This window comes from Phaseolus vulgaris, chromosome 2 (genome assembly GCF_000499845.2).
Source record: "Phaseolus vulgaris cultivar G19833 chromosome 2, P. vulgaris v2.0, whole genome shotgun sequence".
Taxonomy (NCBI): Eukaryota; Viridiplantae; Streptophyta; class Magnoliopsida; order Fabales; family Fabaceae; genus Phaseolus; species Phaseolus vulgaris.
Window position 1 is genome coordinate 24,812,024 of NC_023758.2, and position 12,614 is coordinate 24,824,637.

Consider the following 12,614-nt stretch of genomic DNA (forward strand, 5'->3'; position numbering starts at 1 on the left):
ACACACACAGTTCACACAGAGCTTTTACGCTTAACAATTTTGGTGTTTCCTAGCCTTAAGATTGACTTGAGTGTCGGAGTGCAAACGACCTCTAGGGCGCCCTTTGTCTTTGTGATTTTAGGTGTTGGATCGGGAGAAAGGCACGAACGAAGGCACAAAGAATCGGGCGTGGGAGTATCGTGAGACGTACGAAGGCGACTGAGTCAACCGGCAGGAACATTTGGCGCCCACCGTGGGGCACAATTTAAAACACTGTCCCATCCACAAGAACAAGAAAGATGAGAAATACGAGGTAAGGATCTGTTGCACCGAATGGAGGCGAAAACCTCACCCTGCAACAAATCATGGAAATGATGCAGGCTTTCCAAGAGACGGTGGTGACATCAAGAGCGGATCAAGAATGCATCCAAATTGATCTGGCTATGTCGCTGGCGAGAAATGAAGAATTACAGAGAGCCAATGAAGAATTGCGCAAGGGCTTGCGAAATCAAGGGGGGGAACATGAGGTAGAAGATCAAGAACCTACGACACCACCTAGAGAATTTCCAATGCCATTCTCGCAGGCGATCATGGACGCCGTGATACCAGCCACGTTCGTGGGGCCCAAAGCCACCTTCACGGGTGTAGAGGACCCAGAGGCTCACCTCACGACCTTCTATACACAGATGATGTTGGTTGGGGGTATTGACACGGTGCGATGCAAGTTGTTCATGAGCACTCTGGTGGGAACAGCGATGGATTGGTTCATCAGCCTCCCTGATGGTCATATAACGTCATTCATGAAGTTGTCCAAGCTGTTCAGGAAGCAGTACATCACGAATCCGGCTCCCCCACCTGTCTCTTACGATCTCTTTGACGTAAGACAATATCAGAGAGAGTCCCTGAAAGAATTCCTTAATCGCTTTGGCAGGAACGACGATGGAGTGGTTCATGAGCCTCCCTGTTGGCCATGTAACGTCGTTCCCGCAACTCACAAAGTTGTTCAGGGCGTAATACCTCGCGAATTGAGCCCCCCTCTCAGTCTCCTACGACCTCTTTGATGTAAAACAGTATCAAGGAGAGTCTTTGAAGGAGTTCCTCCACCATTTTGGAGCGCAAGTGGTGAGGTTGAACCTCACAGAAGAAAAGATGATGGTGCACGCGTTTAGGAAGGGCATTGTGTCGGGACCCTTCAGCGAGTCACTCATCTGGAACCACCCTAAGACCTTTGCCGAGATAAAGCGCCACGCGGTGGCCCACATTATGGCGGAGGAAGAACTTAGTGAAAAGCGCACGTGCGTGGTCCCCACGCGGCCACGCGCGGCAGGTCGTCTTCAAACCCTAAGGATCCACGAGACGACGACAGAGATGAAGGCCCCCGTGAAGCAGCAGCCTTATCGAAGGCCCAATACGAGGGGGCATGGGATAGATAACGCGCCGCCAAGGCACGACTTCATAGTGGAGCTGAAAGACCTCATCGTTATCCCAAACATAGCGGAGAGACTAAAGGTGCCTCCCAAGATCGACAAAAAGCTCGGGCCCAACAAGAACGCATGGTATGAGTTCCACCAAGCATACGGCCACCCCATACGCAATTGCTTAGCGTTGGGACATCAGCTAGATGAGCTGGTGAAGAGCGGTCTCCTAAGAGATTATCTGCTAGAGAAATAGGGGATCGAGGACACGACAGGGGGTGGCCTGGGGCACGAAGTCCCCGTACATGGTGAGGTCCACAACATCGCAGGAGGGTTCTCAGGAAGAGGCTGTACCGCTTCTCAACAAAGGAGATACGCGCGAACGGTGATGTCGGTAGAAGCACAAAGAACCGACGAAGCCTTCAACGTAGACCTGGTCTTTACTAAGGCCGGCCTAGAGGATGCTGTCCCCCATGACAATGATCCAGTGGTAATCTCAGCGGTAACCGCGGGAAGGAAGGTGCACCGCATGCTAGTAGATCAGGGAAGCTCGGCAGACGTAATGTTCTGGACGACTTTCAACAAGCTACAACTATCCCCCGACATGCTAAGGCCCTATGGCGGCTGTCTTTATGGTTTTGCATGGGACCAGGTAGAGGTGCGGGGATACTTGGAGTTAAAGACCACCTTCACGGATGGCACCGCGTCACGTACGGAGAGCATCAGGTACCTTGTCGTCAACGCCTCCTCTACTTATAATATGTTGTTGGGTAGACCAATGCTAAACAGGTTAGGGGCAGTGCCGTCGACAAGGCACATGAAGATGAAGTTACCGGACCTGACGGGGAAGGTGATTACCATCAAATCAGACCAGAAGGAGGCGAAGCGATGCTACAAGAGTAGCCTCACAACAAGGCGATGGGTGTCCATGGTCGCTAGTGGACCACCGTGTCTTACCTGAGGTCAACCGCCCCGAACCCGGCGAGTCCGTAGCAGAAATCGCCTGCGAAACCAAATCTGATCCGTTTGGCAATTCTGGGAAAAGAGATATTGGAGAGAGAGTCTCCAACTCAAGCAAAATCCCTGGTCAAACGGAGCAAGCCCCGGTTGAGAAGATCGTAGTGTCCAAAACCGGGACCACCATTGAGGATCGATTAGACAATCGGTTCGGGCCCCGAACAAAGGCAGGATCAGTTTCAAGGTCCTACGCCCAGGAGAAGCAGAGTATGCTAAGAGCCTGGAGAGAAACTTCAGGTATCATCACACCCGCTCTCCCCGGTGCGGACCAATTCCCCTAGGAAAACAAAGATCTTTGGGAATGAAGCGCGCAGGTTTAGGCGTTGAAGCAAGGCTCGGTTCCTTATACACGGAACATAGTCGACTACAAGTTTATTTCAGTTAAAACAGGAATATTGTACGTGGTAAGGACACTCTTTTTCCCTTACAAGGGTTTTTTTAATGAGGTCCCTAGATAATTGAAGCATTTTTTCCGAGTTATGTACAATTCAGTTAAGAACTTGTTTTCCTTGCGTTAGAGGTCTTGTGAGCGGAGAGGTAGGTTCGTAGATAACACCTCCCCTCTCGAGTGAAAGCGCCAAGGTTGAACGAAATAGTTCACCAGTTAAATCCTCCTCGCCCTCGAGCGAAGCTGAGGTCAGTGAAGTAGTCGTTTTCCTCGTGTTAGAAGTCTCGTAGGTGGAGAGGTAGGTTCGCAGAGAACACCTCCCCTCTCAAGTGAAAGCGCTAGGGTTAAATGTTAATAGTTAAATCCTCTTCGCCCTCGAGCGAAGCTGAGGTCAATTATTAGTTAAATCCTCCTCGCCCTTGAGCGAAGCTGAGGTCAGTTCAAAATTAATTTCTCCTGTGCTAGAAGTCTTGCGAGCAAAAAGGTAGGTTCGTAGAGAACACCTCCCCTCGTGAGTGAAAGTGCCAAGAGAAAACAAAATAATTCGACAGATAAATCCTCTGCGCCTTTAAGCGAAGATGAGGACAGTTAAGAGTTTGTTCCCCCTGCGAAGAACGCCAGGGAGAAACAACCCGGTTCACAGTGAAAACCTCCCCTCACGATAAGGGGAACATGCAACAAAACATCCAAGGAAATATCGTGGCGCCAGGCACCACGACAGGAGCAGTTGTAAGAATCGAAATGTAGTTCAACATATAGAAATAAAGTAGATAAAAGAGTTTGTGCGTCAATACAAGTCAAGGAAAGACCTTGGGAACAATCCTCCCGCTATCAACCAAGTTCGACGCGAAAAAGGGTGCAGTGTCCATTTCTAGATGCACACAAGTAACTTGAGCGAGAGCATCCTTGAAACCTTCGTCGTAGGCATCCAGGACGTCTCGGGTCAGGTCAGCCTCAGCCTCCTCAAATCTTTTGGCTTGCTGACGAAACTCGACTTTCGCCCGATCCAGTTGTGCCTCAAGGTTGGTGGACCTTCGTTCAAGCCCGGTGATCTGGGCTTTAGACACCTCCTCGACCTCCTCCAACTCAAAGATCTGAACCCGCAGAGACAGAACTCTCGCCTCCAGCGTAGTAACCTCTTGAGGCTTGGTGTGGAGCAGTTTCGAGAAGTGGACCAACTCTTCTCTCAGAGTCGCCTCACGGGCAGCAAACGAGCGAGCTGTTGAGGAGTCCCCAGATTCAGCCCTGGACAATAGGACGTTGAACTGAGCGAGAAGCGCCTCGAAGTCGAAACCCAGTTTCTCCCTAGCAGCAGCTCCATCCAGGTCCACAGTCACCTCTTGCTGAAAGTCCTTGATGGCTTGTTGAAGGACAAGAGGCATTTTAGGGGCAGAAGGAGAAGAGACACCAGTCCTGCCGAGACCAGGGAGCAGAGAAACACCAGTCGAGCGACCATGGGGCGAGGCAGAGCGATCGAAGGAAGAAGAATGTGATACCATCACCAGAGTAGGATTGGGTTTTTTGTAGATTGGCCCCTCAGCAGAATCCTCGTTTGACTCAATCACCACGGCTTTACCCCGACAAGAGAGAGAAGTGGGATACGGTTGAACGGCAGGAAGAGGGACCGAAACCCCAGGGTTGGAAGGAACAGGTGAAGACGCAGCGGCGGCGAGGGCGCGAGCGTGTTGAAGAGAAGTGCCCACGTCCCTAGAAACCCCGTGAAGACGAGTGAGAATGTCAGTCAACTTGGCCCGTTTTTCCTCGGTTAAACCCATGCCTGCACATAAAGTTCAAGAGATATGGAGATAAACCATGCGAATGTGCAGAAAGAAGGCACAAACGCAACGTTACAATAACTAGAAGTAATATCTCCCAGAGTTTAGGGTTTCTTGAATCAAAGGGAAACCCATAAACAAAAGGCGATCCAAGCAAAGATGAAGCAAACAGGCAATTATCCAGAACTAGTCAGCGGGAGTGAATGAAAGTCAGTGTTCATACCTGCAGACGATAGCGAAGAAGGCGAAAAGATCAAAGAGTTTCGGAGAATGATGTAACAAGCGATTAGACGTGCGCGTTTTCTAGAGTTTAAAAGTAAACTAAGAAGCGTAAGCGACGTTAAACCCTAGCCGTTGATCAAGACACGTGTGCACATATAAGACAGGCCTAGAAAGGCGTCACTTTGGCATTGTATTTACGTCCTGTCGCACAAAGCCACGTAGATCACCAAGGGCAAGGACTTAGCCTCTTCGCTAAATGAGTTACAGCTCGAGGTTGGGGGGCTTGTGTCCGACCAGTCCCCGAGCGTTGACTAAACCACTAGTGATGTTGGTGCCACGTAAGCGGGTCCCACGAGCAGCGCGGGCCAGTACCTCACAAAACACGTACGCCAAAGGAGCCGAGAGTGGTCAGACATCGGACATCAGGATGCACCGACTTGCCATTTAGCAGTGTGGATAGGTCGGACATCGGAAGTCCAGATAGTAGAGATGGGCCACGAGAAGTGGATCCCAGATCACACACCAGTTATCAGTAAGGGAGAAGCCTAGATCACGAGTGCCATGCGTACAGAGTGGACGACGCGTTCAGGCGTGACACAAAGTATAAAGCCACTGAAAGGATATGGCCAGGAAGGGCCACGATCAGGGGTGAGCTGCATGCATGGTACGTGAACAGCTAGGGCACTCTCAGAGGCGGGTGACCCTAGAGATCAGGTAGACGAGGAGGCATCCAGGTGGTCATCCCGTCAGAGGTTGCACTCCACTTAGGGACCCCACGCACTAGGTTATCCAGAGAGTAAGGTAACAACAGTGTTGGGCCTGCCATCAGAAAGGCCCATTTTCAGGTAAACAGGAAACCCTAGTTTTCAGTCTATAAATAGTAAGTTAACAGACTTGACAGGGGGGAAATCCTCTTGCGCCGTTAACACACACAATAGCAAGGGTATACAGTTTTTGGTGTTTCCTAGCCCTAGTACTGACTTGAGCGTCGGAGTGCAAACGACTGCTAGGGCGCCCATTGTCTTTGTGTTTCGGGTGTTCATTACAGGAACCGCGATAGCAAACGCAAGGACTCTGAGCGTAAGTGTGACGTAGACGCTCGAGTCAACCGTCAGGAACAAAGATATTCACTTCACCAATTGTTATATAAGAACTCAGAATATCTCCAAAATGATTAAAAAAATATTTTAAATTCTCGTTTACTTTAAAAGTAATTATTGTTTAATCTAAAAGAGTTCTTCAAAAATTTAAACTAAGATTTATGTTTAGAGTAAAAATTAAATAAAATCTTAAGAGATTTTATACCATGTGACAAAGAGGAAGCTACAAAAAGTAATTCAAGGTGTCATTAAAAAGAATCTCAATTTCTTAAAAAATATTAATATTAATTTGATATTGTGTACATGAAATATTAATGCTTATCTACCCCCACACTACAATGACACCTTCTTTCAACACAACCACTCACAGTTTGCGTCATGGACGCTTCTGGCCACCTCGACTTCAGCCTCGTCCCGAGACTCTCTAACTCTTCATGCCACACGCTTCCTTCCCTTCGATAATTGATTAAGAATATATCTTTTTACATAATTTAAATCTATATAACAACTAATGTAAAGTGTATTTTTTAGTTAATATAAATATGTAAAATGTTGTTATATTTTAAAAAAATTAAAATAAAATTTGTTTGCTTAATTATTTTTCTTATTATTATTTTATTTTTAAAAATAATGCTTATTATTTTACTTTTTATATAATCTCCAAGTGTTGGTGGTGTTTGTTCTTCTGCCATGTTGCTTTCTTCCTAAAATACAGATAAAAGAAAAACTAAAAACAGAATAAAAGAAAACACTAAAAACAAGAAATAACGTACTTAAAAATAAAAAATAAATACTAGAAATAAAATAAAAATAAAATAAAATAAAGCTAAAAAATATAAAACTGAAAACTATAATTGTAAACAACTAACTAATATTCTAACTAACTAGCTTACGTAAAAATAAAAACTAAAACTAGTAATAAAATATAATTAAAACAAATAAATAACAGTTACATAAACCTAAATAAAACTACGTTAACTAATCTAAAAAAAAACTAAAATAGAATATAATAAAACAAAACAAAATCAAAACAAAATAAAATAAAAATAAACTAAAACAAATAACGTAAAGAAAATAATATAAAAACAACAACTTTCTTTTTTAAAACAGCAAATCTATAATAAAATAAAATAAAATCAAATTTTAATAAAATAAACAAAATCAAAACAAATAAAAAAAAATTAAAATATTTATAATATTTAGGAAATTATACTCAACAAATCAAATCTGTTCCTCGACAACGGCGCTAAAAAGTTGATAACTTTTTACGGCAAGTGCACCGCTTTGTCAAAAGTAATAATTGTTCCTAAGGACGGATATCGAGCCCAGAAGGTAATTATCAAGTACAATAATCACTAAATATAGAAAGAAACAATTAAAAGTGTATTGAAAGTAGTTGTGTTGGCGATGATCAATCAGAAAACAGACAAAGAATTAGTTGTTTCAATTGGAAAAATAGGGATTATGTTTCATCTCTCTCACTCCCATGTATTTTGATTAGCATGTCAATATTAAGTTCTTTAATTGAAATTGATGCCCATATAAAAATCATTTATATCGATTCCTCGCATATAAAATCCTTAAGAAGGTTCCCTAACTATCGATCCTTCGCATAATTATAATAACAACTTAGAACGAAGCTCAGATGTTAATAGCAATTAACATTTCAAGTCTATTCTTAACACTCAAATATGTTAAGTATTGTTGTTTAGGTCCAAACCCTAAAAATACCTCCCGGTTAGATTTAAGATTCTCAATTTGTCACGGAAAATTAAAAGTAAAACAACAATACCAATAATCAATCAAGAACTGAATATTAACATATAAGATATCACCTCAATACATAAGAGTTTGAGCAGATTAGTCCAAATCCCAAAGGCTAGAATTAGCCACGCATACTTCTAGCACCTTCCATTCTCCCAATTGGGTTACAACTCTATGGTGTTTTCCTCTCAATTTGGCACACTACAGTTGAGCCTCTAGCCCTCTATTTATCCTAGTTTTCTAGGGTTAGGTTGCTTCCTGTGTCACGCTAATGGGCTAAATGATAAAACATAAAAAAGGCCCAATCTTTCTTTGCATCTTTTTCCATTTTAGGACCTTCTATCTTTATCTTTTTAGCTCAAATCATTCATCTTTAATCCAAATCTCCAATCTTCCTTAAAAATCTGCAATTAACACCAAATTTGGAAATAAAATACTCTTATTTAAATAAAGATCATAAAAAAATATAAAAAGGTATAAATTCATAAATTAAGGATTATTTTATGTGTAAATTAGCAATAAATCCTCATAAGTGCCTATATTTTAATATGAAATATTACTGAAATTATGCACTTATCACTATGCTATTAATGGACATGCTTACAGGGTGTATAACAAAAGATTACTTACTATGGAAGTATCTATGCATGTGGTGTTTGATGAATCTGATTGTTATGTGCCTAAATTTGTTCTGGATGAACCTGGTGTAGATGATTTAAGAACCATTCTTCAAAAGAATCAATCTATTGATTTTGATGCAACTGATACATGTTGTCAAGGAATCTATTGTGAATGCAAGATTTCCTAGAGAGTGGAAAACTCCCAAGGATCTCACACTTGACAATGTGATTGGAAAAATTGAAAAAGGGGTCTCAACAAGGAATTCTTTTAACAATTTCTGTAAGACAATGGCAAATAGAGCCTAAAAATCTGGAGGAAGCTCTACTAGACAGCAACTGGATAGCAGCTATGCAATAAGAGTTAAATTAGTTTGAATACAATGAAGTATGGTCTTTAGTTCCAAGAACATCTGAGATGAACATCATAGGAACCAAATGGGTGTACAGAAATAAGATGGATGAACATGGGGCTATCACCAGAAACAAGGCAAGACTGGTTGCTAAGGGCTACAACCAATAAGAGGGAATAGATTTTCATGAGACTTATGCATCAGTGACACGACTAGAAGCTGTCAGACTTCTCTTAGCATTTTCCAGCATAAAATGATTCAGATTATTCTAAATGGATGTAAAGAGTGCATTCTTAAATGGGTATATTAATGAAGAAGTATTTGTTTCTCAGCCTCCAGGATTTGAATACTACAAAAATCCAAAGCATGTGTACAAGCTCAAGAAGGCACTCTATGGGCTTAAGTAGGCACGTAGACAATGGTATGAGAGGCTAAGTGAATTTCTTCTTTCTCAAGGTTATGGGCGCTTTGATAAGACTTTGTTCATAAAGAAGAAAAAAGAAGACATTATACTTGTGCAAGTCTATGTGGATGACATCATCTTTGGATCCACAAATGAAGAGATGTGTGAAACATTTGTAGATGCAATGAAAAGTGAATTTGAGATGTCAATGTTGGGAGAAATGAATTACTTCCTTGGATTGCAAGTTAAACAACTCAAAGATGGAATCTTCATAAATCAAGCAAAGTAATGCAAGGAATTGCTTAGGAAGTTTGAGATGGACAAATGCAAAGCAATCAACACTCTAATCTCTACAAGCTGTCAACTGGATCAGGATCATGCAGGAAAATCAGTGGATCAATCAAAATACAGGGGTTTAATTGGTTCTTTACTATACTTAACTGCTAGCAGGCGTGCTATTATGTTTGTTGTATGCCTATGTGCCGAATATCAATATGATCCAAAGGAATCACACTACAATGCAGCTAAGAGAATCCTGAAATACTTGCAAGGAACTAAAGATGTTGAACTATGGTATCTAAACAATGTTTCTTTGAATTTAACTGGTTTTTCAAATTCAGATTTTGCAGGTCGCAAGATTGATAGGAAAAGCACAAGTGGAACTTTCCACATGCTTGGATCAAGTCTAATTTTTTGACATCGCAAGAAACAAGCCCGTGTTGCTCTTTCTACAACAGAGGCAGAATACATAGCCGTTGGAAGTTGTTGTGCTCAAACACTATGGCTAAGGCAACAACTAAGTGATTTTGGAATTCTTTTAAATAAAATACCTATCAATTGTGATAACACTAGTGCCATAAATCTGTCTAAGAATCCAATTATGCATTCAAGAACTAAACATATTGAACTTGCCACATGATTGGATTAAGTCTAATCTTTTGACATCGCAAGAAACAAGCCTGTGTTACTCTTTCTACAACAGAGGCAGAATACATAGTAGCTGGAGGTTGTTGTGCTCAAACACTATGGCTAAGGCAACAATTAAGTGATTTTGGAATTCTTTTAAATAAAATACCTATCAATTGTTATAACACTAGTGCCATAAATCTGTCTAAGAATCCAGTTATCCATTCAAGAACTAAACATATCGAAATTAGACATCATTTTCTAAGAGAACATATAGCTAATGGAACATGTTGTTAGGATGATGGCTAGAACAAAAGGGGGGTGAATTGTTTTCAAAAGCTTTTCACAAATACTTTGCTTAGAATGAAACTTTAACAATCAACTCAGAAAAGCAATTCAGAAAGCTAATAAAAAACCAAACAGAAACAGATAGCAGAATTATAATCGGTTAAAATAACGATTCAACCGGTTGTTTATGACAACGGAAAATATCAAACAGATATGGAGAGAAGAGATAGAGAGAATTACACGCAAGGTTTATACTGGTTCACTCTATCCAAGAGCTACATCCAGTCCTCAGTCAAACCACTGAGTATTCCACTATGCAACCAATCACAAATTACACATACACAACACAAAAAGGTGACTTTGAATCCCACAAAGCCTACTCACCCTCTATGCACACAACCAACACCTCAAGCCAGAATCACACTGACTTTACAGGATTTTTACAACAGTTTTACAGAAAGTTACATGAACAATTACAAGAACCTAAACAAGATTAGAAAACACCTGGAATCACAGTACACCAGAAACCCTATTGATCAGTTCTTGAATCACATCAAAGCTCAAAAGCAATCTTGCTAAAACTTGGTAAAACACCTTTTCTCAAACAACTTGTAATCTCTCAAATCAATCACAAATCAGAGTATCAGACTTTTCTGTTTAATCAATATTTTCACGTTTGAAAGAAGACTAGTTTTATAAACCTTGAGAACCTACTGTTGAAGACAAATTTGAACAACCAAATCAGTTAAAACAGGTTTTTCAAAAAACTATTATGAAAACATACATTTAATTGATTGAAACCACAATTTAACCAGTTGAATGGTTTTGACAGTTTCAAAAAAACTGATTCAAAAAAACAGTTTCAAAACCCCTTTGCCAACTAAGTGACAAACAATCGATTATCTTGAAACTTTAATCAGTTGTTTTTCCCTTTGCATGGAAAAACACTTTAATCTTTAAAACAGATTTAAATAAGCTTTGTTTGAGAATCAATTCTGATCTTACAAAGATTCTAAACCCCATAACAAAACCTAAACCTAAGACATTGTTGAATCAAGTGTGATCAAAGCTTTGAAGAATCCAAATCCTAGCGTTTGATGGAAGGCTGGAGTTGCTTGAAGTTGCTGATGTGTTTTAGAGTAGGATCTAGGGTAGTTTATCTTTGTAATCCACTCTTTGTTGAATCTAAAGCTTAATTGTTTTCAAATCTTCTAAAGTTTAAAGTGTTTTTCAAACTAACTGAAAAACAACATGTTGTTTTGTCGAAACAACCGATTGTTTTATACTTAGGTGTTTTTGAAAAAGTTTGAAAACTGTTTTGGTTGGTTGACTTGCTGTCAAACCAAAACAACCGATTGATTCGCTCTTTCAATCGATTGTTTGTTTGAAAACTCTAACAGAATCAATTTTGTTAGTTAAGGGAGCTTTAAATTTTTTTTTGATCAGCAATGAATAAATAAAATTAAAGGAGATACTTCAGGGGTATCCCAACCCATATACATTATCCAGAAGTGGACTTCCTAAAAATAACCAACATCGGCGACCACCGACTACACCTATGGGTAACGCCGTTTCATCGATCGACGATCATGTTGACAGAATGCCGCTTCATCAACCGGCGATCATGGTGACCTTTGCTTACCTACGGCGACCACCGACTACACACATGGAGATCGCCGTTTCATACCGGCGATCATGTTGACCTTGTATAGCTTCTGCACCCTCCGACTACACACAACCAGCGATCATGTTGACCTTTACATACCTACGGCGACCACCGACTAAGCACATGGTGATTGCCGTTTCATAGACCCGCAATCATATTGACCTTGTATAACTTCAGCAACCTCCAACTACACATAACCAGCGATCATGTTGACCTTTGCATACTTACAGCGACCACCGACTACACATGGAGATCGCCGATTATGATGACCTTGTATAACTTCAGCAACCTCCGATTACACACTTATGGAGAACGCCTCTTCTTCGATCGGCGATCATGTTGAATGGAGAATGCCGCTTCATCAACCGGCGATCATGACAACCATGCAAGAGGTCACTAAGCTTAGAAGATGTCACTGGTCTCCTCTCGCTTAGAAGAGGTCACTACGCTTGACGTGTATGAACGTATTTTCCTGCGTCCTCATCCACCCCTGCCACAACCGAGCATACTATGCCCTTCCTACCCAGACCCTCGTACAACCAACTTCCCTTGGATGATTGATATACACTCGCTCAACCAGATAGCAGCTGCGACAGAACCTCAGTTTACTGCTAACACACGCCCCACCTCTACACTAACCCGCACCTCCAAGCCTCCAATTTCCAAATTGAGCATATGTTGCTTCTAGGCTACTGCACCCTTAGGTACTGGAGCACCAACC

At 41.6% G+C, this 12,614-nt stretch overlaps 3 protein-coding genes across 3 annotated transcripts; all 3 read left to right on the forward strand.

The window, feature by feature from the left end:
• Positions 1–344: 344 nt before the first annotated feature.
• On the forward strand, positions 345–1,650 carry LOC137809245 (uncharacterized). The gene is made up of 2 exons (XM_068610379.1): positions 345–926; positions 1,051–1,650. Exons 1-2 carry the CDS (start codon positions 345–347, stop codon positions 1,648–1,650), a joined length of 1,182 nt encoding a protein of 393 aa, XP_068466480.1.
• Positions 1,651–1,782: 132 nt separating this feature from the next.
• On the forward strand, positions 1,783–2,355 carry LOC137809246 (uncharacterized). Its single transcript, XM_068610380.1, has one exon. The coding sequence runs from the start codon at positions 1,783–1,785 to the stop codon at positions 2,353–2,355; it is 573 nt and encodes a 190-aa protein (XP_068466481.1).
• A 6,994-nt stretch (positions 2,356–9,349) lies between these two features.
• LOC137809247 (uncharacterized mitochondrial protein AtMg00810-like) lies at positions 9,350–9,730 on the forward strand. The gene has a single exon (XM_068610382.1). It carries the CDS (start codon positions 9,350–9,352, stop codon positions 9,728–9,730), a length of 381 nt encoding a protein of 126 aa, XP_068466483.1.
• The last annotated feature ends 2,884 nt before the right edge of the window (positions 9,731–12,614 follow it).